This window comes from Melanostigma gelatinosum (assembly GCF_949748355.1).
Source record: "Melanostigma gelatinosum genome assembly, chromosome: 3".
NCBI lineage: Eukaryota > Metazoa > Chordata > Actinopteri > Perciformes > Zoarcidae > Melanostigma > Melanostigma gelatinosum.
In genome coordinates this window covers 30,923,882-30,950,738 of record NC_136636.1, presented here as the reverse complement: position 1 = coordinate 30,950,738, position 26,857 = coordinate 30,923,882, and the positions used below count along the sequence as shown (strand labels likewise).

Below are 26,857 nucleotides of genomic sequence, written 5' to 3'. Positions count from 1 at the left end.
CGGAGGAATCTCTGCTTCATACGGACTATAGATGAGCTCGTCACCTCTCAATCTGAAAGCCGTAATGTTAGAGTAAGGCGGGACAAGGGGTACACAACAATCAATGAAAATATTCAAAGTCCGCCCAGCCAATCTGCTCCTACAAATAGGGGTTTCTGTCTTTGTTATGATAGTTTATCCCGAAGAATTAAGTTTAGGGTCTTGCTGTAGTACGGTGGCCCCGTAGCAGAGATGGGCAAAAATACATCAAAATGAAAAGGGGTATTTTGTATTTCGTAACAAAATACCCCTCAAATAAATGGATTAAAATAAAATACAAAATACTGGTGCCAGAAAATATAACAAAATACAATACATGTATTTTGTATTTAAAATATAGGAAATACTTTTTTCTGGATTTTCTGTTTTCTCACAATTTAGTATAACAGAGCATTCAGGTTTGGGCTATAATGTACACAAAGGTCTGGTGAAGCCCACAAAAAGGAAGAACAGTCAGACATGTTGTCCACCTGGCCAACTGTACAATGTATGAAATAATAAAACAAAGAATACTTTCATAATATGCCTTTTAAATAAAATAAATTGGATATTTAATGTTTTTTTAACAAATGGACATCTACTGTCATAGCCTGGCTAACTGTGAACTATATTATCTGCCAGTAATTGATATGGCATTATGACATTCACATTGAGAAGATACAGCATAACTTGTAATACAGTGCAAGATTAGATGGTCAGACGTGTCTTGATAAGGTTATCTTGAACATACAAGCTCCCGAGCTCCCTCTTCCTATAGCTAGCTACTCCACTGATAAGCGACTGTGGCTCAGACTGTGTTAATCAACATCACTAATGAGCTCAATCAGAAACAGCTGTGCGACTCCAGCCTTTTCATGGAGATAAAACAGGGAAACACCTCTCAAACAAATCATCACAACTCCCATAACCGTAGCTCCTATTGCTCCGATATTAATAATTAAGAGGAAGGATGACTTGAGAAACAGATTGTGTGAAAATTGCATCTGTAGTGTAAAAAATGTGGCTTAACTGGCGATCTAGAAATGGGGTACCGTGTTCTGTGGAAGATGTTTTTGAAGCAAAATTTAACATTGGTCTCTATGGAGCAGAAAGTTGGTTTTCCTCTCAATTAATGGCTTCTGTGTCAAATGTGGAAATCTCAATAGCCCCTCCTGGCTTCGGGCAGTTATCATCTCAGTGTTTGGTTGAAGTCGTCCGGACTCCTCCTCTCTGTCCCCTGCTGGTCAGTTGTCCGTCCCTCTGCTGCACCTCTGTAAAGCCTCACTCAAAATGATTCCTTTCTAACCCTCAAAACTATTCATACAGTGTTTTAATACCTTTAGTGACTATACTTCTATGGTTTAATACATTCAATCAGTAAAATACTGTAACATATAATATCCTCTATAAGTAAGAATATTGTAAACATATAATACATTCCATAAGTAAATATATTGTGACTTAACATATTTTGACATTCTTATTATTGTGACACTTCTACTCACCACTAGGGGTGTTATTTAATCCTACTAATAATGTTGTCAATACTGAAATCCTTCACACATGTCAAAGAATACGCCGAACATGTCAAACTAAAAATCTGATTGGTTGAGCACTGACAATCAACAATATCGTCTGCAAAGGCTATCCAGCAGGCCTCTGGCTCTGTTCTTACCCAGAGGCACAGAGGTGAGATCTGATTGGATAAAAGCTCTGCTTAAAACAAGCTGCACTAGAAGCAGAGCAACTGAGGACGACAGCTGTGCAATGAGAAAATAAGTTGGAAGAATCTTTTGTGCCAGAGACACTTTTTTTCTGCCAGTCGGAAGGACATAAACCAAAACCAACGTTAGGTTCAGGCAGCAAAACCACTAATCTGGGGATCTGGGTCAGCCACTCCTCGACCGTCCTGCCGAGGGGGTCGATGGCCTGGCAGAAAGATTGATGCGTGGGATGGTGGTGGCCTTGCCACAGGCAGAGCACATCTGGGGAGTGCCTTTTTCTAGAGGGCCCTGGCTGAGGGTCCTGGGGAGCAGGAGTCATTGGGGTCTCAGGGGCCTTCTTGTGCCCAGACCGCCTGGATGAATCTACACAGAGAAAAAGCACAAACAAGTTAAAACAGCAAACAGAACATCTACACATTAAATGACAATGTTCTTTATCTGAGTGTCTGCAGTACTGGTGTGTTTTAAATATAGAGACTAACCTTTCCTCTCCTCTTTTTCAGGACAGGAGACCAAAACGGTTTGCTGAACCTAAATTTAGGTGGAGGGCTGTGGGACCTCCGGTCAGCCCGCCACTTCAAAATCTCCTGTCTCGAAGAAATAAAGTTCACATCCAGGAACAACACCAAATATCTGAAGCCAGTCACAGGACAGCAAACTTACTGTTTTCTGAAGTTCATCAGCATCTGTGAGAACGGAAAGGTTTGTACAGCTTTTCAGGGTCAGTAAGATCTTCTCTGCTGACGAGACAGAATCACAGTTATAGTTATTTTATCATTTCATTATTTTTCAGAGATACACTACATGTATTCTCAATATTTTTCCCATTAGCTTGTTGTCTCATTGCATAGCTACTGTCTTCCTCAGTTGCTGTGCTTCCAGCGTAGCTTGTATTAAGTAGCGCTTTTAACCAATCAGATTCCGCCCCTATGCTGTCTCTTTAAGTAAAATAAATCTGATTGTCATAGTCTTCAACCTATCAGATGTTTAGTTTGACATGTTGGGCTTATTTGTTGACATGCCAGAGCTTTTAGTTGGCCTACAAAAACGTTCAAAATAGTTTCTCTTGATGTACAAAGATAATCAACAACGTCAAACAATGATAATAGTGTAAATAGCGTAAATAGCGTTCAACAAAAAAATAAGACTCCCTCTCTCACCCCCTCTCCTTCCATTCATCTCACTAAACTACGGAACAGCATATATCCCCATTGCTTTCCCCAACACCACGTGACTCAATTACCGGAAGTGACAAAAAATGGTGTAAGAAAATGGCACAGAGTATACCTGGCTCCTACACTCGTGTTGCTATAAAACCCAAGTCATTCTCACTGTCATTTGGGGGACATTGCAAAGACGTTTTTTGGACGGACATAGGAATGCGATGGACTTGGTTTGCTCCGTGCCTTTTTTTCCTTCTACTGTGTGATACTTGGGACCATGCTCTAAAACAGCGGCCACGCACCCCCTTCTACATCCCGACCGGGTTCACGCACCCCCCACCTTAAAAAAAAAAATCGGACTAATGAGAGAACAGTTTGCTCATGCGTGGCGTTTGTTTACAAGATAAAAAAGACAAAAACTCTTCCTGCAGCGTGCCTTCGAAAAGGTAACGGACGTTCACCAGAAGATTGGCCAGATTGGCCACATCTGTAGGCTCACCCCGCCACTCTCGGCTCATACCTCCCCAGCAACGAGGCACATCACCCGGCCACAATACCTCCAGAATATCCCCCGGGTGAAATCCGGGACTTGGTTTTATGGTTCCGAGTGGCGGGCGCTCACCCGTTTTGCGCCGGACGCGAGGTCTCCAGCCGCCCCCGCCGCGAGGGACCCGATCGTCCGGTCTGTCAGCCCTCGGAACAGGCCGCGGGGCAACAACTTGTGGGTGGCAGGGTAGAGGCGAGGCAGATCACAGAAAAATAATAAAGACTAGAGTATGGCAAAGATATGTTGACATCGCGCAGCCCCAGTGCACCACACTTTGGGAATCCCTGCTCTAAAACATCATAAACGCATGCATGATGCAAATGCATTTTGGTCTCATTTGCCAGTGATGATTTTTTTTTTTATGGTAGTTTTCGTGGAGTAAAAATGGGGACACCAGGGACTTAGATGCACCCTTATCTTTGGCTTTTTCTGTTGTTGCAGAAATATTTCCAATATTTTTTCGAGCTCTGAGGCATGTTCTTCTACCTTGACTCTGAGAAAAACAAACGACTGTGAAAGAGAGTCAAATAAGATGGTGTGAACGAAAAAGTGGGGAAAAAGAGAAATTGTTTTTTCAATGTCTTTCCATAATATCAGACTGTACACAATGGTTCCAGAGCTTTATCCCAAAAGCCTAAATGGAAAACAGGTTACTGTAATGCCCCCTAGCAGGTTGGTTTGTGACAGTGGTGTGGTAATTAAAAACTTTAATGGGGAACCTCCATCAGTGGCGGAGACAGGCAATTTTCATAGGGATGACCAGGCTGTGGCCAGTACTCACATTGGGGTGGCAAACAAATTGGTATCTTCTGTTTTTTTCAGAGGTTAAATTATGTTTTTATTTTTGGCTTGTGGATGTGCAGGCATTGAGAGAGAAACTGTCATTTCATTAACTTTTTATTAAGAATATTAGCAGCTTTCATTACTTGTGTAGGTTGCACCTGAATCTCTGCTGTATGTTTTACAATGAAGATATAAAACATTCATGTTTTGTTAAAATGATTACATTGTTGAACAAAATCCAGCCATACATTGATGAATTCAAACGTTTTAAAGGGGTGCTGCACACGATCCTTATGAGAGATTCACAATATTTATTTGGGATGATTTTCATGCTTAAACAATTTTTGCTTCATATAATCACATTACAAATGTTGTTGACGACAATAACTATTCAAACTACAAAGCAAAGCACAACGCATAAAATGCAGCAAACCAAAAAGAAATACATCACATGAAGTAGAAGTAATATCACTTCAAATGCACACAGTAGACTACTCATGGCAACTTCAATATTTGCACAGACCAATCAGAGACCAACAACTACTCCTTAAGGCCTGGTGACACCAGCCATTCAAATAGTTAAATGGCACAGTGAAAAAACAACATCTCTGATCAGTGAATTCACTTTTAGGGGACAAGTAAATTTGTGCTAAATATTCTTGTGAATTCAACTTTGGTGAACTTGAGATACAGAAATGTGTGCCGATGATCAATGCGAACCATCCTGACAATGCTGAATTTTGAAAGAACCTAGACCTGAAGAGTTCCAAATTGAGGATGCTATCATAGCTTATTAGCTGTGTAGCACTATCCACTTTTATTTACACTAACCCTCCTCCCTAGTTTTTAGACGGGAGTTGATGGTACAAATACATGTCTGAAATTAACACAATGTTGCTAAAGTGACATCATCCCACCAATGACTGTAATGAGCTTGAAATGATGTCAGATCCCAAGAACAACATATCATGAGTGAAGGAAACAGCTTGCTAGTGTTAGCCCTGTAAGTATTCACCAAGCCTCTATCACTGCCTATTCCTGGGCAATAGGTCCTTATCGAGACTTGGTGACTACTCACATGGACCACAAGGTTGTTTGTCTGTGTCAACTATAAGTGGTGGCTTTAGTCGGGAATACATACACTATGAACACAATGTAAAGAATAAGAAAGGTCTAGATTTTAACACAGGGCCCATCTATAGGACAAGGCATCAAGACCCACATGATTTAGCATTCAATATAATGATCTGCACTTATATCATAAAATATGACAAAAGCACCAACAACCTCAAGGGGATCAGAATTGGCTTTCCTCCAGAATCTCCTCCATGGTCTCCCCTAGCGTCATCTCTCCATCACTACTGGACAGGCTCTTCCTGTTGAGAAAGTCAAGCCCTGTTGTGTCACAGCCCTTCAAACCCTGACCTTTAACCTCTCCTTGTCTAAGTCCTTCACCTCCTTCATGTTCAGCTACCTGAAGCAGGTGTGGATGTGTTGTGGAGGTACCGCCCTCGTCAAAGAAGTCAGTCTGCCGAGAGCACTGTGGACGGCGCCGTCGAGTGCACTTCCAGAGGTACTTGAGGGGTACGCACCGAAAACAACTCCTCACCTGGAAGTGATTGGTAAACAGGAAAAGCTGCCAGCGCTTCTTTAGTTCAGCTTGGACCTGAATTTCAGTACAAAGAAAATTGTCACCAGTTAGACGACTACATGTTTATGGCAATATTCATAATTATGCTTTCATTAGTGTATAATCACTTGTGTTTTTGTTTGCTTATTTAGATCTACAGAGGGAGCAGGTCCTTTTCCACAGAGTCCGCCATCTTGCACTACCATGTTTCTACAGCATCCCAGAACGGACAAATGGAACACAGGCTCTAGCGAGAGCCTTTCCCCTTTTTTACGTTGCCTAAAGGTAGGCATGGGTACCGAAACCCGCAAAATTCTTAAAGACCGGATTGTTGATGAGCTCTAACGTTACTGGTGATTTTATTGGTACTTTTTAATGTTTAGGGTTAATATATAGTCAGCAGAGACACTGAAGTAAACCAGTTGAAGTGACGATTACTAGAGGTGACAACTACAACTACGCGCATTCCTTGAAGTGATGAGCGTTGTAAGATGTAAGATTCACAATTAAAAAGCCAATATGTTATCAATACACTTGTTCATCAAGCATTAACATGTTAACAAAAGGATGATGTATTTCCGCAGTCTTTTATCAACCACTGCTTTATGTACACAAGCACCTGGAGCGGCCAAAGGCACATTTTTCACAAAGAAGCTAAAACAGAAGCTGTAGTCTAACTGTTGAGCACAGTTTGTTCTTGTAAACGTCTCTGCTGGCTGAGACAAAGCAGCCGTCCTCCCTCTACTAGCGCTACTTACAGGCACATCAGAGGGAGGAGAGCAGAGGACAAGACTGACTGATGATTTGGGTTCTTCTTTATAAACTTCACTCAGGATGTTATTTATTCTATTGACATTTTAGAGTTTTTACAGTGAGATACTAATGACTTCATATATTGACTTTGCTGTTGTAAACCTTACTGTTGTTGATCTAGAAACAATATTTTGTAATCCTGTTCTGAATTTATTTGTTTTTTAAAAATACATCTATGTTTTTAAAAGCAATTATTTAGTGATGAAAAAGAACCGAGTAGTGATAAGAGTAGCTCCTTGTAGTGAAATCCTTACCTATCCCTACCTGAATGCCATTGTATTCATGTCTGTAGACATGCTTGTAAATGGAGGGTGAGCAAAAGGGTATTTAGTTGATCGCAGTATGCAACTCACCATTAGATATCACAAAATCTTACAGTTTATTTAAGTGTATACAGTAGGTATACATCTGAACAACATGGTCACCGAATGAATGTAGTTTGATTTTCACTCTCCAACTCTAAACTAAAATGTCTAGCTGCTCGATGCTCACTTCTTTTGCCTGTCGTGTGGTACCTGGCCGGTAGCATCCATTGGGTTTGGAAGAACGTTTTTTGCTGAGAACAGCTGTGGCTGCTTTGCTCATGAGAAAAATGTGTTCCTCTTTAGCTGCTAAATGCTCTAATTTCACGAGCTAGTTTCTAACTGTCTGTTTGCCATCTGGTGCTGAGCGGGTCGCATAGAGTTGGTTTGTGTAAAGAATTCTGCCAGAAACGGAAATGAGGTTTATTTGATCTAAGGGTGTGATCCAAAACCAAGACAGTTAGCTAAAAGAGGCGTAAAAGCTCTGAGGAGAACTGCATAGATAGATGATAAAAATGTCTGTGGATTTAATATGTATTTTAGATTTTTGGGTGAACTGTCCCTTTTAATACAGACACTATAATATACTGTATATAGCTTCAAAGTCTTAAACCAACAAATGACAACAAAACCAAAAATGACTTAACTGAGCTTCATATGGACATAGCATTCATATGGAATTCAACATCTATGAAAAATCACAATACATACAGATGAAATGTACCTCTCCATTAGCAAAACAGTACAGCACAGCAACCAAAAATCCCTGTAAAATGATACACATCATGAATTATAGTTAATGTGGATTTAGAAACAAAAAACTTGCCATGTATGGAATTAACTTTACAGGTGTTACCTGAAAGGAGCTGAGAGTGAGGTTGATGAAGTTCCTGGCGTAGCGACTGCTGCCCACCACACATTCATCTATCAACACCGTGAAGACCACTTCATGGATTCCCAGCAGAGGAATCAGTACCAATGTTGCTCTGGCCAAGCTGAAGGACAAAAAAGTACAGCGCTGAATATTTATAGACTGTTAAGACAGGTAGGTTAGGAAGTTCACAAACTATATTGTGGCACATGATTCAAAGGACAAGATAGAGGGCAAAGTGAGCTATATACGGTAGTATTCACAAGATTCCTTTCCATGGTAACATTCATTGAGTTTGTACTTGATGGGAAGAACAGACATTTAAATGTTTGACCAGGAACCTAATGTTTAAATATACTACTTGGCACTCAAGGTCAAACATTGTTCCTGAAATGTGGATTTGTAAACAGTGAGTGAGTCAAGGCAGGGACAAGTACCTGTATCTGTAGTCTGTAAACGTCACCTGATCTGCTTTCAGCTTGGACAGCAGCAGCATCAGAATCTTGATGAATATAAAGAAAATGACCTGCAACACACATCTAGGTTAGATTTAAAGGAAATACATGAAACGAGACTTACAGGAGCAAGATAATGAATCTGTAACGAACGTGAACATCAGGTTGAATAACTGGACTGTGATTCTCAGAAAGGCTTTCAAGGATTGGTTCAGGAATCACTTACAAGCACTGATAAAGTAATTGGGCCTCTTATTATCCACCAGAACCATTTGTTCACAATTGACCAGCATCTTAGGAATGAAAGGATTTTTAAAAAAGTCAATCAATGAGAAACATTTGAATTAATTGAGTTCATTTGTTTATTGTGAAGTATGTTATGAGACACTTACTCTGTGTTTTCATATAAAATCTTGAGCACTGTCCATGGTGTTACAAACAAAATAGGTGTCCCTGAAAAGTAACAAAAGCATAAGATGCAACATGTTTAATACAATCACTCACAAAACAATTCCTCTCTTCCAACTCATCAAATAACGTCACTAGGTCAGTGTCCTTTGGCGTCGGACTCGTTACCTAAAAGGTCATGATTTTATTCAACAAATGTTCTTATTTTAATCAACACCACAATCTTATTCTACAGCTAACCAAGTACTTCTGTTCTCTCAACCTACCCAAATTAGTTATGCTTAAGTAAACCTACGTTTGAAATTGATTTTAAACTGTGTGCATGTAACAAATGGAAACAAAAGGTTTCCTGTGATTTTAAGAAGATACCATGCATGTAACAAGCAGAAAATGACACACCCAATAGGGGTGGGTATCTCTCGGCACCTCACCATTCAATTACGATTCAGAGGGCTACGATGTGATTATAAAACCATTATGGATTCTTGATGCGTCAACATTTGTTTGATACAGGATTTTCTTTCTCACTGTGACTATCTGCTATTTTAAAAATAGCCAATTTGTAATAATTCAGATGAATTTACTTCCATTATATTTTAAGGTGTTGAAAGGTGTTCAACATGAGTAACAAATAGAAGAGATGTGTGAACTGGAGGGTTACATTTCCAAACAATGCAAAGAGAACCAACAGGAAAATGAATGAAATCGGGCCTGGAGCAGCTTCCTCACAGTAAAAACACAGAATTCAGCATTTTCTGAGCCATGTGACAGAAGAAGCTGTCTTTATTTACAAATAAATAATATTGACTTCTCATCTAAAAAATCCCCTTTTTATAGGCAACGAGCATTCAGCGCTCATACAAAAATACTAAAACGATACATACAGTGATGAAGTGCACGTTACGGTGACACTAGATTCTGTGGGAACGAATGTCTCGCATAACATGTTCCTACCATCCTACCAGCTTTCCTCAGTGATTCCATAACTTTAGCTTCAGTTTGGTGGTAGAGTATTGCAGTGTTGTATCTTGGTTCCAAAGTGTGCAACATCGCGCGAAAGCTCTGACTATGAAGGGGTGCAAATCCTTGGCAAAAAAAGTGTGAATCTACTTCGTGCTTCGCACTTTCCGAGTTGGACGGAAGACGAAGCTAAATGCTTCCATATGTTAGCTTTTAAGCCAGGGGATGCCGGGTAGATCGTATCCATATTTGGCTGCTCACCAAAACTCCGCTAGTATTTAGCCTAGAATGTGTGAGAATGTGTTGCGTTACGTTACCCCATCCTAGGAGCATGTATTTCTTCAGCAGACGTCTCTTAGTCAGCACAGCTGTGAAGAGCAGCGTGTGAAGGAAAATGGCCTCCACCAAGAGCCAGAAGTAGTTACAGGCCACAAAGTATTCCATACACACTTTGGAAAATTTACATATCAACGCTGTCTGTTGAGAAATATAGGAAATTAGTGTTACGAATAGTATGGCTGATTCAAACTGCTTTGGTTCATTCACAAGTGCTGTACTGTACACATTTAAAAGCGTTTACAGCTAAAACCGAATCAGAAATATGTGAATAATAAGGCAGTATATTTTATACCGCAGAGATTGCGTAGGAGTTCCATCCTGGATCATCCTTGGGTAGCTTGGAATACATGATGTATAATACAATTTCCTTAGAGATGACAGCCATGGCTCTCAGGATGAATGACACAAACAGATTGATGTGTATGTAGTTCCTGGTACAGTGGAGCTTCCTTGTAAGCAAAAACATGTCATTTGAGAAAGGCAATGATCTATACATCCTGTGCAACTGTAAAATCATGAGAAGCATAAGATGGAACATTAAACAACATGGACCAGGAAGCATTTCCTGTTTTAACCAGTATGAAGCAATGTTTTTAGAAGTGGGTGCCTGTTTAGTATCTCATGCATACACCCTTCAACAATGACATCGACAACACCATCAAATGTTACAAAAAGCAAATGATTTATAGGAAGGTAAATCATTCAATATGTTTATTAGGTTTGAAGTAAAAAACACGATGCATTTTGGTGAGAAACAATGGATGTAACTTTGTTTACAAAAAGCTTCATAAGGCACCTTCAAATTGCCAATATGAAAAAAGTATTTTTGTTCTCATTCACGACAGTAGTAACTAACTGTCATAACAATTTGATTTGGTTTCCAAACATCTAAAGTCCAATCTAGAAAACAGATAGAAAGCATAAGGGTTAATTCCAGTTTAATAAAACATGGGGTTTACCGGAGTAGTTTTGGCCATGGGTCCTATTTCTAATAATAACATTGTACTCACCAAGTTCATTTCTAAAATCTGGGAATACTAAAATGATGTAGGGGCAAGGAACACAAGCAGTCAGACAATAAGACAGGATTCAAACAAATCCCCATGATAGCAACACTTATTTAGTGGAGGAAAGAAAAGCAAAGATTATTCCCATAGCTTACAGACCAACTTCCTGGTTCAGGTTTGACACATGTACTTGCCGAAGATGTTCGCACACACCGTTTTTCTGTGTAGTTAGGGATCCTCGTGATCATTTTGCCTGCCTCTGTGGACTTGGTTGGTATGTTTGGATGGTTGTTTGATCAGCATGTAAAACGTCACACTCACAGTGCTTCCAGGCCCCTGTCACCCCCATCAGAGGTAGTCGTGGCTTAGAGGTAGAGCGGGTCATCTTCTAATTTGAAGATTGGCGTTTTGATCCCCAGCTTCTCTGGTCCGCATGTCAAACTGTCCTTGGGCAAGATACTGAACCCCATTTTTGCTCCTGTGTCTGGCTGTGCCATTGATGTGTGAATGTGAATGAGTTTACATCTTGATGGGCAGGTGGCACCTTGCACCAGTGCAAGTCCATTTACCATTACCGTTAACCGTCATATTTGCTGCCTTGTCACCACGATCTTCTCAGATCTTAGTAATTACTTTGGTGAGTATAACGTTATCATAACTGAGAGAAAGGCAAATCTGCCCCATCTTCATACAATTTTAATATATTGATTGCCTGACCATCAGAAACCCCTCTACTTCCTGCCACTGACCTCAATATGCCCATCAGGAGAGTAGCAATAAAGAGAGAGGACAAGGAGAGGGAATAGCCGATGACAGAGATGAGCCTGAGGGCTGTCTGGCGAAGCATTTCATCCTCCTTTACACACACACACACATGCACACACACAAGGAAAGTGATACATTACTAATAAAGAGAGACATTTTCAGCTCCAAAACTTAAAGGTAGCAGAAACACTGTATTTCTACTATCTCACCTTGTCTTTGAAATAATGGTGGTCCTTACATTCTGAGTCATCCCTCCAGGTCTCGGAGGAATTCTCCCTCTGTCGCCATCTCCCATTTACTAAGCACTCACGATGTGCCCTCCTGGAGCCGTCTGTAGGTAATTGAAGGACACATAGATATGCATGGTAGCTTCTGACTGAGAATTTGTTGTTCTTGTTCTTACATTATTATACAGCTAAATCCTAAATTGTAAGGGTATTGTCACTTCTCGTATGTGATTAATTACAACTTCATTCCGGTGTTAAATCATTTCGGAAGGCTGGACTGATCATTGAGAAAGCTATTTGAAAGTAGGGATGGGGTTAAGGCTAATTTGAAAGTGCCTGCTGTACTGAACTAAATGCTAATGTCATTATGCCAACATTCTTCCAATGACAGTTAATTGCAGGTCATAAACCAAAGTAGTGGAGGAATTAAAATGTTGACCTGATGATGACGCTAGATGTAACAATTGATCACCAAAGTGGTTCGAATTCATCCTGACAGTAGCATGAATACCTGTCCCAAATTTCTGCAAAACACTACCTAATGGTAGTACAGTGAAAAGTCAGGAGTAGTCAAGGATAATGGATTCATTATCTGGGAATCTATAAATGTCAAATTTTCTTTAACATTTTGTGGAAATCCATCCAATTGTTGCTGAGATATTAAATTCTGGACCAAAGTATTATCAAACACCAAATCTTCAATGACATTTATTTTGAATTTGTGACTTCATACAGGAGTTGTATTTTAAGTGAAGTGGTAAAACATAACATTGTCCTCACTGATCCATGGTAAGTAAGAAGGACAGGGGACAGACACATTCCCAGGAGGTGAATGGGGCCAACACACAAACGTGTCAAATGTTCCTCTGCAGTAGATTCCTGCAAAAGAAGAATCAAGTTTTCACAAAGGTAATAACAATCAAGGCAATTAACCTTAGACTTGACAGGAGGCTCACCAGTTTCTGGGAGTGCCCTTGTCGCCAGAGTTCTGTTGCATTCCTCCCAGTATTCAGTCCGTTTAGCGATCAGACTTTCAAGCACTGAGCCTGTTACCTGCATGAAGATTTAAAAAGTGAGACGAACTTTCTTTTTTAATCCGAGCAGTAAAATTTAAGAGAATGCTGGAATTAAAGTGTACGTATAATATTGTCATTAAATTCACTTTAATATTAATGTAATGTTCCATTCCCCCTCAAAGATGAATACCAATTTGGAATATATCTCTCCACACTGTAGAAACAATCTGTATTTGTTGTATCATTGGAAGAACCTGTAAAAGTGTATTTGATATATGTTATCAACTTATAGAGCTTTTAGCACCAACTGCCCCAGCTAGTCGCTAACTTGATCTGCTGTTTGGTGCTGAGCAGGTATATAGTTCAGTGTGTATACACTTTAGATTTAAAAACAAAAAAAAATAGCTGTCTGCTGTAGCTGGAAATACAACTGATGAGTGTATTTTTTCAAATCAAAATAAGCTCAAAAGCTCAGCAGAGCTGTATGATAATGTGACATAACTCAAAACCTAATCGCTATTTTTTCACTGAGATAATTGACGAATTAATGAATTGACTTCTCTAATTGAAGATAAAACAAATACCTAGGAACATTGTGCAACACTGTGAAACGGTGGTACTGCGGTATACTGCAGGTGAAATCTGATACTATCGAACACCTCTAATTACAGCAGAGCAGGAGCAGCTGGATCCATAAGCCAATCCATACAGCATTTTGTGGTTTGAGTGCCTGACTGACTTTGATGAAGCTTGGCTCTTGTAACCTTTAGTCATAGAGCCTAGGAAGAAGTATTTCTAAGAGTTGTTTTCTTTTATTCTATTTTGGAATCATGTAGTCTTGATGCATTTTAACCTTTTGAACCTCAAAACCCGCCAGCGGGATCAAAAGCATGTTTTCTTTAAACAATCACCAAAACTACACCATTTATCATAGCCAGAAGCTGTAAAAACGTCATATTTGTCCGATTTTTATCTTTCCAACAGACCATGAATACATGTGAAAATGCAAACTAAGCTTAAAATTGAGCTTCTCAGCACAGCTGGGAAGCCATGATTCACCAGAAGAACACACGAGTTGTGTTAAAGGAGAGGACGACTAAAGCCACGCGTTACAACCAGCAGCAGCTGCTGCTCTCACTGGAGACTACTGGACATCACTGGGTCACCTTCATCACCTGAGTTACAGCATCACAGTGATGAAGAGTAGAGCTGGGTCACCTTCATCACCTGAGTTACAGCATCATAGTGATGAAGAGTAGAGCTGGGTCACCTTCATCACCTGAGTTACAGCATCATAGTGATGAAGAGTAGAGCTGGGTCACCATCATCACCTGAGTTACAGCATCATAGTGATGAAGAGTAGTGCTGGGTCACCTTCATCACCTGAGTTACAGCATCATAGTGATGAAGAGTAGAGCTGGGTCACCTTCATCACCTGAGTTACAGCATCATAGTGATGAAGAGTAGAGCTGGGTCACCTTCATCACCTGAGTTACAGCATCATTGTGATGAAGAGTAGAGCTGCATCATAGTGATGAAGAGTAGAGCTGCATCATAGTGATGAAGAGTAGAGCTGCATCATAGTGATGAAGAGTAGAGCAGCATCATAGTGATGAAGAGTAGAGCTGCATCATAGTGATGAAGAGTAGAGCAGCATCATAGTGATGAAGAGTAGAGCTGCATCATAGTGATGAAGAGTAGAGCAGCATCATAGTGATGAAGAGTAGAGCAGCATCATAGTGATGAAGAGTAGAGCTGGTCATAGTGATGAAGAGTAGAGCTGCATCATAGTGATGAAGAGTAGAGCAGCATCATAGTGATGAAGAGTAGAGCTGCATCATAGTGATGAAGAGTAGAGCAGCATCATAGTGATGAAGAGTAGAGCTGGGTCACCTTCATCACCTGAGTTACAGCATCATAGTGATGAAGAGTAGAGCTGCATCATAGTGATGAAGAGTAGAGCTGGGTCATAGTGATGAAGAGTAGAGCTGCATCATAGTGATGAAGAGTAGAGCTGCATCATAGTGATGAAGAGTAGAGCTGCATCATTGTGATGAAGAGTAGAGCTGCATCATAGTGATGAAGAGTATAGCTGCATCATAGTGATGAAGAGTAGAGCAGCATCATAGTGATGAAGAGTAGAGCAGCATCATAGTGATGAAGAGTAGAGCTGGTCATAGTGATGAAGAGTAGAGCAGCATCATAGTGATGAAGAGTAGAGCTGGTCATAGTGATGAAGAGTAGAGCAGCATCATAGTGATGAAGAGTAGAGCTGCATCATAGTGATGAAGAGTAGAGCAGCATCATAGTGATGAAGAGTAGAGCAGCATCATAGTGATGAAGAGTAGAGCAGCATCATAGTGATGAAGAGTAGAGCTGCATCATAGTGATGAAGAGTAGAGCTGGGTCACCATCATCACCTGAGTTACAGCATCATAGTGATGAAGAGTAGAGCTGGGTCACCTTCATCACCTGAGTTACAGCATCATAGTGATGAAGAGTAGAGTTGGGTCACCTTCATCACCTGAGTTACAGCATCATAGTGATGAAGAGTAGAGCTGCATCATAGTGATGAAGAGTAGAGCAGCATCATAGTGATGAAGAGTAGAGCTGCATCATAGTGATGAAGAGTAGAGCAGCATCATAGTGATGAAGAGTAGAGCTGCATCATAGTGATGAAGAGTAGAGCTGCATCATACTGATGAAGAGTAGAGCTGCATCATAGTGATGAAGAGTAGAGCTGCATCATAGTGATGAAGAGTAGAGCTGCATCATTGTGATGAAGAGTAGAGCTGCATCATAGTGATGAAGAGTAGAGCTGCATCATTGTGATGAAGAGTAGAGCTGGGTCATAGTGATGAAGAGTAGAGCTGCAACATGGTGATGAAGAGTAGAGCTGCATCATAGTGATGAAGAGTAGAGCTGGGTCATAGTGATGAAGAGTAGAGCTGGGTCATAGTGATGAAGAGTAGAGCTGCATCATGGTGATGAAGAGTAGAGCTGCATCATGGTGATGAAGAGTAGAGCTGCATCATGGTGATGAAGAGTAGAGCTGCATCATGGTGATGAAGAGTAGAGCTGGGTCATAGTGATGAAGAGTAGAGCTGCATCATAGTGATGAAGAGTAGAGCTGCATCATAGTGATGAAGAGTAGAGCTGCATCATAGTGATGAAGAGTAGAGCTGCATCATAGTGATGAAGAGTAGAGCTGCATCATAGTGATGAAGTGTAGAGCTGCATCATAGTGATGAAGAGTAGAGCTGCATCATAGTGATGAAGAGTAGAGCTGCATCATAGTGATGAAGAGTAGAGCTGGGTCATGGTGATGAAGAGTAGAGCTGCATCATGGTGATGAAGAGTAGAGCTGCATCATAGTGATGAAGAGTAGAGCTGGGTCATAGTGATGAAGAGTAGAGCTGCATCATAGTGATGAAGAGTAGAGCTGGGTCATGGTGATGAAGAGTAGAGCTGCATCATGGTGATGAAGAGTAGAGCTGCATCATGGTGATGAAGAGTAGAGCTGCATCATGGTGATGAAGAGTAGAGCTGCATCATAGTGATGAAGAGTAGAGCTGCATCATAGTGATGAAGAGTAGAGCAGCATCATAGTGATAAGGAGTAGAGCAGCATCATAGTGATGAAGAGTAGAGCTGCATCATGGTGATGAAGAGTAGAGCTCCATCATAGTGATGAAGAGTAGAGCTGCATCATGGTTATGAAGAGTAGAGCTGCATCATAGTGATGAAGAGTAGAGCTGCATCATAGTGATGAAGAGTAGAGCTGCATCATTGTGATGAAGAGTAGAGCTGGGTCATAGTGATGAAGAGTAGAGCTGCATCATGGTGATGAAGAGTAGAGCTGCATCATAGTGATGAAGAGTAGAGCTGCATCATGGTGATGAAGAGTATAGCTGCATCATAGTGATGAAGAGTAGAGCTGCATCATAGTGATGAAGAGTAGAGCTGCATCATAGTGATGAAGAGTAGAGCTGGTCATAGTGATGAAGAGTAGAGCTGCATCATAGTGATGAAGAGTAGAGCTGGTCATAGTGATGAAGCGGTAGAGCAGCATCATAGTGATGAAGAGTAGAGCAGCATCATAGTGATGAAGAGTAGAGCTGGTCATAGTGATGAAGAGTAGAGCTGCATCATAGTGATGAAGAGTAGAGCAGCATCATAGTGATGAAGAGTAGAGCAGCATCATAGTGATGAAGAGTAGAGCTGCAGCATAGTGATGAAGAGTAGAGCTGCATCATAGTGATGAAGAGTAGAGCTGCATCATAGTGATGAAGAGTAGAGCTGGGTCATAGTGATGAAGAGTAGAGCTGCATCATAGTGATGAAGAGTAGAGCTGCAGCATAGTGATGAAGAGTAGAGCTGCATCATAGTGATGAAGAGTAGAGCTGCATCATAGTGATGAAGAGTAGAGCTGGGTCATAGTGATGAAGAGTAGAGCTGCATCATAGTGATGAAGAGTAGAGCTGCATCATAGTAATGAAGAGTAGAGCTGGGTCACCTTCATCGCCTGAGTTACAGCATCATAGTGATGAAGAGTAGAGCTGGGTCACCTTCATCACCTGAGTTACAGCATCATAGTGATGAAGAGTAGAGCTGGGTCACCTTCATCACCTGAGTTACAGCATCATAGTGATGAAGAGTAGAGCTGGGTCACCTTCATCACCTGAGTTACAGCATCATAGTGATGAAGAGTAGAGCTGGGTCACCTTCATCGCCTGAGTTACAGCATCATAGTGATGAAGAGTAGAGCTGGGTCACCTTCATCACCTGAGTTACAGCATCATAGTGATGAAGAGTAGAGCTGGGTCACCATCATCACCTCTGAGTCACAGCATCATAGTGATGAAGAGTAGAGCTGGGTCACCTTCATCACCTGAGTTACAGCATCATAGTGATGAAGAGTAGAGCTGCATCATAGTGATGAAGAGTAGAGCTGGATCATAGTGATGAAGAGTAGAGCTGCATCATTGTGATGAAGAGTAGAGCTGCATCATAGTGATGAAGAGTATAGCTGCATCATAGTGATGAAGAGTATAGCTGCATCATAGTGATGAAGAGTAGAGCTGCATCATAGTGATGAAGAGTAGAGCAGCATCATAGTGATGAAGAGTAGAGCTGCATCATAGTGATGAAGAGTAGAGCAGCATCATAGTGATGAAGAGTAGAGCTGCATCATAGTGATGAAGAGTAGAGCTGGGTCACCTTCATCACCTGAGTTACAGCATCATAGTGATGAAGAGTAGAGTTGGGTCACCTTCATCACCTGAGTTACAGCATCATAGTGATGAAGAGTAGAGCTGCATCATAGTGATGAAGAGTAGAGCAGCATCATAGTGATGAAGAGTAGAGCTGCATCATAGTGATTTAGAGTAGAGCAGCATCATAGTGATGAAGAGTAGAGCTGCATCATAGTGATGAAGAGTAGAGCTGCATCATAGTGATGAAGAGTAGAGCTGCATCATAGTGATGAAGAGTAGAGCTGCATCATTGTGATGAAGAGTAGAGCTGCATCATAGTGATGAAGAGTAGAGCTGCATCATTGTGATGAAGAGTAGAGCTGGGTCATAGTGATGAAGAGTAGAGCTGCATCATGGTGATGAAGAGTAGAGCTGCATCATAGTGATGAAGAGTAGAGCTGGGTCATAGTGATGAAGAGTAGAGCTGGGTCATAGTGATGAAGAGTAGAGCTGCATCATGGTGATGAAGAGTAGAGCTGCATCATGGTGATGAAGAGTAGAGCTGCATCATGGTGATGAAGAGTAGAGCTGGGTCATAGTGATGAAGAGTAGAGCTGCATCATAGTGATGAAGAGTAGAGCTGCATCATAGTGATGAAGAGTAGAGCTGCATCATAGTGATGAAGAGTAGAGCTGCATCATAGTGATGAAGAGTAGAGCTGCATCATAGTGATGAAGTGTAGAGCTGCATCATAGTGATGAAGAGTAGAGCTGCATCATAGTGATGAAGAGTAGAGCTGCGTCATAGTGATGAAGAGTAGAGCTGGGTCATGGTGATGAAGAGTAGAGCTGCATCATGGTGATGAAGAGTAGAGCTGCATCATAGTGATGAAGAGTAGAGCTGGGTCATAGTGATGAAGAGTAGAGCTGCATCATAGTGATGAAGAGTAGAGCTGGGTCATGGTGATGAAGAGTAGAGCTGCATCATGGTGATGAAGAGTAGAGCTGCATCATGGTGATGAAGAGTAGAGCTGCATCATGGTGATGAAGAGTAGAGCTGCATCATGGTGATGAAGAGTAGAGCTGCATCATGGTGATGAAGAGTAGAGCTGCATCATGGTTATGAAGAGTAGAGCTGCATCATAGTGATGAAGAGTAGAGCTGCATCATAGTGATGAAGAGTAGAGCTGCATCATTGTGATGAAGAGTAGAGCTGCATCATTGTGATGAAGAGTAGAGCTGCATCATGGTGATGAAGAGTAGAGCTGCATCATAGTGATGAAGAGTAGAGCTGCATCATGGTGATGAAGAGTATAGCTGCATCATAGTGATGAAGAGTAGAGCTGCATCGTAGTGATGAAGAGTAGAGCTGCATCATAGTGATGAAGAGTAGAGCTGGTCATAGTGATGAAGAGTAGAGCTGCATCATAGTGATGAAGAGTAGAGCTGGTCATAGTGATGAAGCGGTAGAGCAGCATCATAGTGATGAAGAGTAGAGCAGCATCATAGTGATGAAGAGTAGAGCTGGTCATAGTGATGAAGAGTATAGCTGCATCATAGTGATGAAGAGTAGAGCTGCATCATAGTGATGAAGAGTAGAGCTGCATCATAGTGATGAAGAGTAGAGCTGGTCATAGTGATGAAGAGTAGAGCTGCATCATAGTGATGAAGAGTAGAGCTGGTCATAGTGATGAAGCGGTAGAGCAGCATCATAGTGATGAAGAGTAGAGCTGCAGCATAGTGATGAAGAGTAGAGCTGCAGCATAGTGATGAAGAGTAGAGCTGCATCATAGTGATGAAGAGTAGAGCTGGGTCATAGTGATGAAGAGTAGAGCTGCATCATAGTGATGAAGAGTAGAGCTGCAGCATAGTGATGAAGAGTAGAGCTGCATCATAGTGATGAAGAGTAGAGCTGCATCATAGTGATGAAGAGTAGAGCTGGGTCATAGTGATGAAGAGTAGAGCTGCATCATAGTGATGAAGAGTAGAGCTGCATCATAGTAATGAAGAGTAGAGCTGGGTCACCTTCATCGCCTGAGTTACAGCATCATAGTGATGAAGAGTAGAGCTGGGTCACCTTCATCACCTGAGTTACAGCATCATAGTGATGAAGAGTAGAGCTGGGTCACCTTCATCACCTGAGTTACAGCATCATAGTGATGAAGAGTAGAGCTGGGTCACCTTCATCACCTGAGTTACAGCATCATAGTGATGAAGAGTAGAGCTGGGTCACCTTCATCGCCTGAGTTACAGCATCATAGTGATGAAGAGTAGAGCTGGGTCACCTTCATCACCTGAGTTACAGCATCATAGTGATGAAGAGTAGAGCTGGGTCACCTTCATCACCTGAGTTACAGCATCATAGTGATGAAGAGTAGAGCTGGGTCACCTTCATCACCTGAGTTACAGCATCATAGTGATGAAGAGTAGAGCTGGGTCACCTTCATCACCTGAGTTACAGCATCATAGTGATGAAGAGTAGAGCTGGGTCACCATCATCACCTCTGAGTCACAGCATCATAGTGATGAAGAGTAGAGCTGGGTCACCTTCATCACCTGAGTTACAGCATCATAGTGATGAAGAGTAGAGCTGGGTCACCTTCATCACCTGAGTTACAGCATCATAGTGATGAAGAGTAGAGCTGGGTCACCATCATCACCTGAGTTACAGCATCATAGTGATGAAGAGTAGAGCTGGGTCACCTTCATCACCTGAGTTACAGCATCATAGTGATGAAGAGTAGAGCTGGGTCACCTTCATCACCTGAGTTACAGCATCATAGTGATGAAGAGTAGAGCTGCATCATAGTGATGAAGAGTAGAGCTGGATCATAGTGATGAAGAGTAGAGCTGCATCATAGTGATGAAGAGTAGAGCTGCATCATTGTGATGAAGAGTAGAGCTGCATCATAGTGATGAAGAGTATAGCTGCATCATAGTGATGAAGAGTATAGCTGCATCATAGTGATGAAGAGTAGAGCTGCATCATAGTGATGAAGAGTAGAGCAGCATCATAGTGATGAAGAGTAGAGCTGCATCATAGTGATGAAGAGTAGAGCAGCATCATAGTGATGAAGAGTAGAGCAGCATCATAGTGATGAAGAGTAGAGCTGGTCATAGTGATGAAGAGTAGAGCTGCATCATAGTGATGAAGAGTAGAGCTGGTCATAGTGATGAAGAGTAGAGCAGCATCATAGTGATGAAGAGTAGAGCTGCATCATAGTGATGAAGAGTAGAGCAGCATCATAGTGATGAAGAGTAGAGCAGCATCATAGTGATGAAGAGTAGAGCTGCATCATAGTGATGAAGAGTAGAGCTGCATCATAGTGATGAAGAGTAGAGCAGCATCATAGTGTTGAAGAGTAGAGCTGCATCATAGTGATGAAGAGTAGAGCTGGGTCACCATCATCACCTGAGTTACAGCATCATAGTGATGAAGAGTAGAGCTGGTTCACCTTCATCACCTGAGTTACAGCATCATAGTGATGAAGAGTAGAGCTGGGTCACCTTCATCACCTGAGTTACAGCATCATAGTGATGAAGAGTAGAGCTGCATCATAGTGATGAAGAGTAGAGCAGCATCATAGTGATGAAGAGTAGAGCAGCATCATAGTGATGAAGAGTAGAGCTGCATCATAGTGATGAAGAGTAGAGCAGCATCATAGTGATGAAGAGTAGAGCTGCATCATAGTGATGAAGAGTAGAGCTGCATCATAGTGATGAAGAGTAGAGCAGCATCATAGTGATGAAGAGTAGAGCTGGGTCATAGTGATGAAGAGTAGAGCTGCATCATAGTGATGAAGAGTAGAGCTGCATCATTGTGATGAAGAGTAGAGCTGGGTCATAGTGATGAAGAGTAGAGCTGCATCATAGTGATGAAGAGTAGAGCTGCATCATAGTGATGAAGAGTAGAGCTGCATCATAGTGATGAAGAGTAGAGCTGCATCATATGATGAAGAGTATAGCTGCATCATAGTGATGAAGAGTATAGCTGCATCATAGTGATGAAGAGTAGAGCAGCATCATAGTGATGAAGAGTAGAGCAGCATCATAGTGATGAAGAGTAGAGCAGCATCATAGTGATGAAGAGTAGAGCTGGTCATAGTGATGAAGAGTAGAGCAGCATCATAGTGATGAAGAGTAGAGCTGGTCATAGTGATGAAGAGTAGAGCAGCATCATAGTGATGAAGAGTAGAGCTGCATCATAGTGATGAAGAGTAGAGCAGCATCATAGTGATGAAGAGTAGAGCTGGGTCACCATCATCACCTGAGTTACAGCATCATAGTGATGAAGAGTAGAGCTGGGTCACCTTCATCACCTGAGTTACAGCATCATAGTGATGAAGAGTAGAGCTGGGTCACCTTCATCACCTGAGTTACAGCATCATAGTGATGAAGAGTAGAGCTGGGTCACCTTCATCACCTGAGTTACAGCATCATAGTGATGAAGAGTAGAGCTGGGTCACCTTCATCACCTGAGTTACAGCATCATAGTGATGAAGAGTAGAGCTGCATCATAGTGATGAAGAGTAGAGCAGCATCATAGTGTTGAAGAGTAGAGCTGCATCATAGTGATGAAGAGTAGAGCAGCATCATAGTGATGAAGAGTAGAGCTGCATCATAGTGATGAAGAGTAGAGCTGCATCATAGTGATGAAGAGTAGAGCTGCATCATTGTGATGAAGAGTAGAGCTGGGTCATAGTGATGAAGAGTAGAGCTGCATCATGGTCATGAAGAGTAGAGCTGCATCATAGTGATGAAGAGTAGAGCTGCATCATGGTGATGAAGAGTAGAGCTGCATCATAGTGATGAAGAGTAGAGCTGGGTCATAGTGATGAAGAGTAGAGCTGCATCATAGTGATGAAGAGTAGAGCTGCATCATGGTGATGAAGAGTAGAGCTGCATCATAGTGATGAAGAGTAGAGCTGGGTCATAGTGATGAAGAGTAGAGCTGCATCATAGTGATGAAGAGTAGAGCTGCATCATAGTGATGAAGAGTAGAGCTGCATCATAGTGATGAAGAGTAGAGCTGCATCATAGTGATGAAGAGTAGAGCTGCATCATAGTGATGAAGAGTAGAGCTGCATCATAGTGATGAAGTGTAGAGCTGCATCATAGTGATGAAGAGTAGAGCTGCATCATAGTGATGAAGAGTAGAGCTGCATCATAGTGATGAAGAGTAGAGCTGGGTCATGGTGATGAAGAGTAGAGCTGCATCATGGTGATGAAGAGTAGAGCTGCATCATAGTGATGAAGAGTAGAGCTGGGTCATAGTGATGAAGAGTAGAGCTGCATCATAGTGATGAAGAGTAGAGCTGGGTCATGGTGATGAAGAGTAGAGCTGCATCATGGTGATGAAGAGTAGAGCTGCATCATGGTGATGAAGAGTAGAGCTGCATCATGGTGATGAAGAGTAGAGCTGCATCATAGTGATGAAGAGTAGAGCTGCATCATAGTGATGACGAGTAGAGCTGCATCATAGTGATGAAGAGTAGAGCTGGGTCATAGTGATGAAGAGTAGAGCTGCATCATAGTGATGAAGAGTAGAGCTGCATCATAGTGATGAAGAGTAGAGCTGCATCATGGTTATGAAGAGTAGAGCTGCATCATAGTGATGAAGAGTAGAGCTGCATCATGGTGATGAAGAGTAGAGCTGCATCATGGTGATGAAGAGTAGAGCTGGGTCATAGTGATGAAGAGTAGAGCTGCATCATGGTGATGAAGAGTAGAGCTGCATCATGGTGATGAAGAGTAGAGCTGCATCATAGTGATGAAGAGTAGAGCTGCATCATAGTGATGAAGAGTAGAGCTGCATCATAGTGATGAAGAGTAGAGCTGCATCATAGTGATGAAGAGTAGCGCTGCATCATAGTGATGAAGAGTAGAGCTGCATCATAGTGATGAAGAGTAGAGCTGCATCATAGTGATGAAGAGTAGAGCTGGGTCATAGTGATGAAGAGTAGAGCTGCATCATAGTGATGAAGAGTAGAGCTGCATCATTGTGATGAAGAGTAGAGCTGGGTCATAGTGATGAAGAGTAGAGCTGCATCATGGTGATGAAGAGTAGAGCTGGTCATAGTGATGAAGAGTAGAGCTGCATCATAGTGATGAAGAGTAGAGCTGCATCATAGTGATGAAGAGTAGAGCTGGGTCACCATCATCACCTGAGTTACAGCATCATAGTGATGAAGAGTAGAGCTGGGTCACCTTCATCACCTGAGTTACAGCATCATAGTGATGAAGAGTAGAGCTGGGTCACCTTCATCACCTGAGTTACAGCATCATAGTGATGAAGAGTAGAGCTGGGTCACCATCATCACCTGAGTTACAGCATCATAGTGATGAAGAGTAGAGCTGGGTCACCTTCATCACCTGAGTTACAGCATCATAGTGATGAAGAGTAGAGCTGGGTCATAGTGATGAAGTGTAGAGCTGCATCATGGTGATGAAGAGTAGAGCTGCATCATGGTGATGAAGAGTAGAGCTGCATCATAGTGATGAAGAGTAGAGCTGCATCATAGTGATGAAGAGTAGAGCTGCATCATAGTGATGAAGAGTAGAGCTGCATCATAGTGATGAAGAGTAGCACTGCATCATAGTGATGAAGAGTAGAGCTGCATCATAGTGATGAAGAGTAGAGCTGCATCATGGTGATGAAGAGTAGAGCTGCATCATAGTGATGAACAGTAGAGCAGCATCATAGTGATGAAGAGTAGAGCTGCATCATAGTGATGAAGAGTAGAGCTGCATCATAGTGATGAAGAGTAGAGCTGCATCATAGTGATGAAGAGTAGAGCTGGGTCATAGTGATGAAGAGTAGAGCTGCATCATAGTGATGAAGAGTAGAGCTGCATCATAGTGATGAAGAGTAGAGCTGCATCATTGTGATGAAGAGTAGAGCTGGGTCATAGTGATGAAGAGTAGAGCTGCATCATGGTGATGAAGAGTAGAGCTGCATCATGGTGATGAAGAGTAGAGCTGCATCATAGTGATGAAGAGTAGAGCTGCATCATAGTGATGAAGAGTAGAGCTGCATCATAGTGATGAAGAGTAGATCTGCATCATAGTGATGAAGAGTAGAGCTGCATCATAGTGATGAAGAGTAGAGCTGCATCATAGTGATGAACAGTAGAGCAGCATCATAGTGATGAAGAGTAGAGCTGCATCATAGTGATGAAGAGTAGAGCTGCATCATAGTGATGAAGAGTAGAGCTGGGTCATAGTGATGAAGAGTAGAGCTGCATCATAGTGATGAAGAGTAGAGCTGCATCATAGTGATGAAGAGTAGAGCTGCATCATAGTGATGAAGAGTAGAGCTGCATCATAGTGATGAAGAGTAGAGCAGCATCATAGTGATGAAGAGTAGAGCTGCATCATAGTGATGAAGAGTAGAGCTGCATCATGGTGATGAAGAGTAGAGCTGCATCATAGTGATGAAGAGTAGAGCTGCATCATGGTGATGAAGAGTAGAGCTGCATCATAGTGATGAAGAGTAGAGCTGCATCATAGTGATGAAGAGTAGAGCTGCATCACATGCTCTGACTGTGATGAAGACTCAACACACACATGTAGATGAACGTGTGAAACATGTTGTTCTGTTCACATACAGTCACACACTGAGCACAGATATAGAAGAGATAGAACTGCTGCTGTGTGAAGAGAATACTGCTGCTAACAAGAATCTCTTTCATTTATAATTAATTATCGGGACCAAGGGGCTGTAGCTTTCCTTTCTTGGTCGAAAACTCCCAACCTTCACAAACCAGTGAGTGAGAAGCTAATCTCTGTAAAACCCGTGTTCGTTTAGCTGCCTGGTGGCTCATCCACCACCCGACATAGAAGCCTTCAATTTGCTTGGGTTTGTCTTGTCAACTCTGTACAGAGCGGTACCACCAATGAAGGGATGTCTCCCATATGTTCTGTTGTCTCGCCTATCCCTGCTTCAAATAGATAATATAGAAAATTCATTCGAGCAATGGTACCTCCTGTAGCCTAAATATAATCTGCTACATACTGTTTGTTTTTTCTTCTATTCCTACACATTCATCTGTCATCAGGGTCTGTGCTGTGTTTCATGAGAAATATGACGTATTGTATTGCCTCACTAAATTATTTCTTTTGTGGAGCCAATTTCTGTTGTAAAATATTCAATTAAAATTACATCTGACTTACTGTAGAGTCCAACGCTAAATAAGACTTGAATGTAACTTCATTGAAAGGCCTAATTTGTGTGTGTGTGCATGCATGTGTACGTTAAGCATTTACCTGATGGTTGAAGATAACGAAGAAGAACAAAAGCAGGAATGTCTGTCCTGCTGTTGTCTGGGTCCTCTTGTGACAGGTTGGCAGCAGGGTTGGCATGGTGCTGTCTGTTTACATTCGTAGCAGTAGGTTTCTGGGTTCTCAGTTGTTTCCACACCTCATACCTCTGTATGCAAGGCTGATAAATCCTTGTTTGATCTTGCTAAGTCCTCTTAGCTTGTCCTTGCCTTGGGGATCTTGAGAATTTGTTGGAGAAATTTTGAGGATGGTTTGCAAGAACGTCTCCAGTTTGTGATGCTTGCCGTTGTTTGTGTCCCACAATTTCCCTAAAAGTCCTTTAATTCCTCAAAATCTTCTTGAACTATTTTCCAAGA

The 26,857-nt window shown here is 41.7% G+C and overlaps 1 protein-coding gene across 1 annotated transcript; it reads right to left on the bottom strand.

Annotated features, from left to right (window-relative positions):
• Nucleotides 1–5,532: 5,532 nt before the first annotated feature.
• Nucleotides 5,533–26,582, bottom strand: glp2r (glucagon-like peptide 2 receptor; the record flags this gene model as incomplete). The annotated part of the gene is made up of 13 exons (XM_079297035.1): nt 5,533–5,901; nt 7,705–7,746; nt 7,837–7,975; nt 8,289–8,377; nt 8,533–8,599; nt 8,699–8,759; nt 9,992–10,151; nt 10,306–10,458; nt 11,766–11,876; nt 11,995–12,116; nt 12,793–12,891; nt 12,969–13,065; nt 26,487–26,582. 13 exons carry the CDS (start codon nt 26,580–26,582, stop codon nt 5,533–5,535), a joined length of 1,605 nt encoding a protein of 534 aa, XP_079153161.1.
• Between the last annotated feature and the right edge of the window lie 275 nt (nt 26,583–26,857).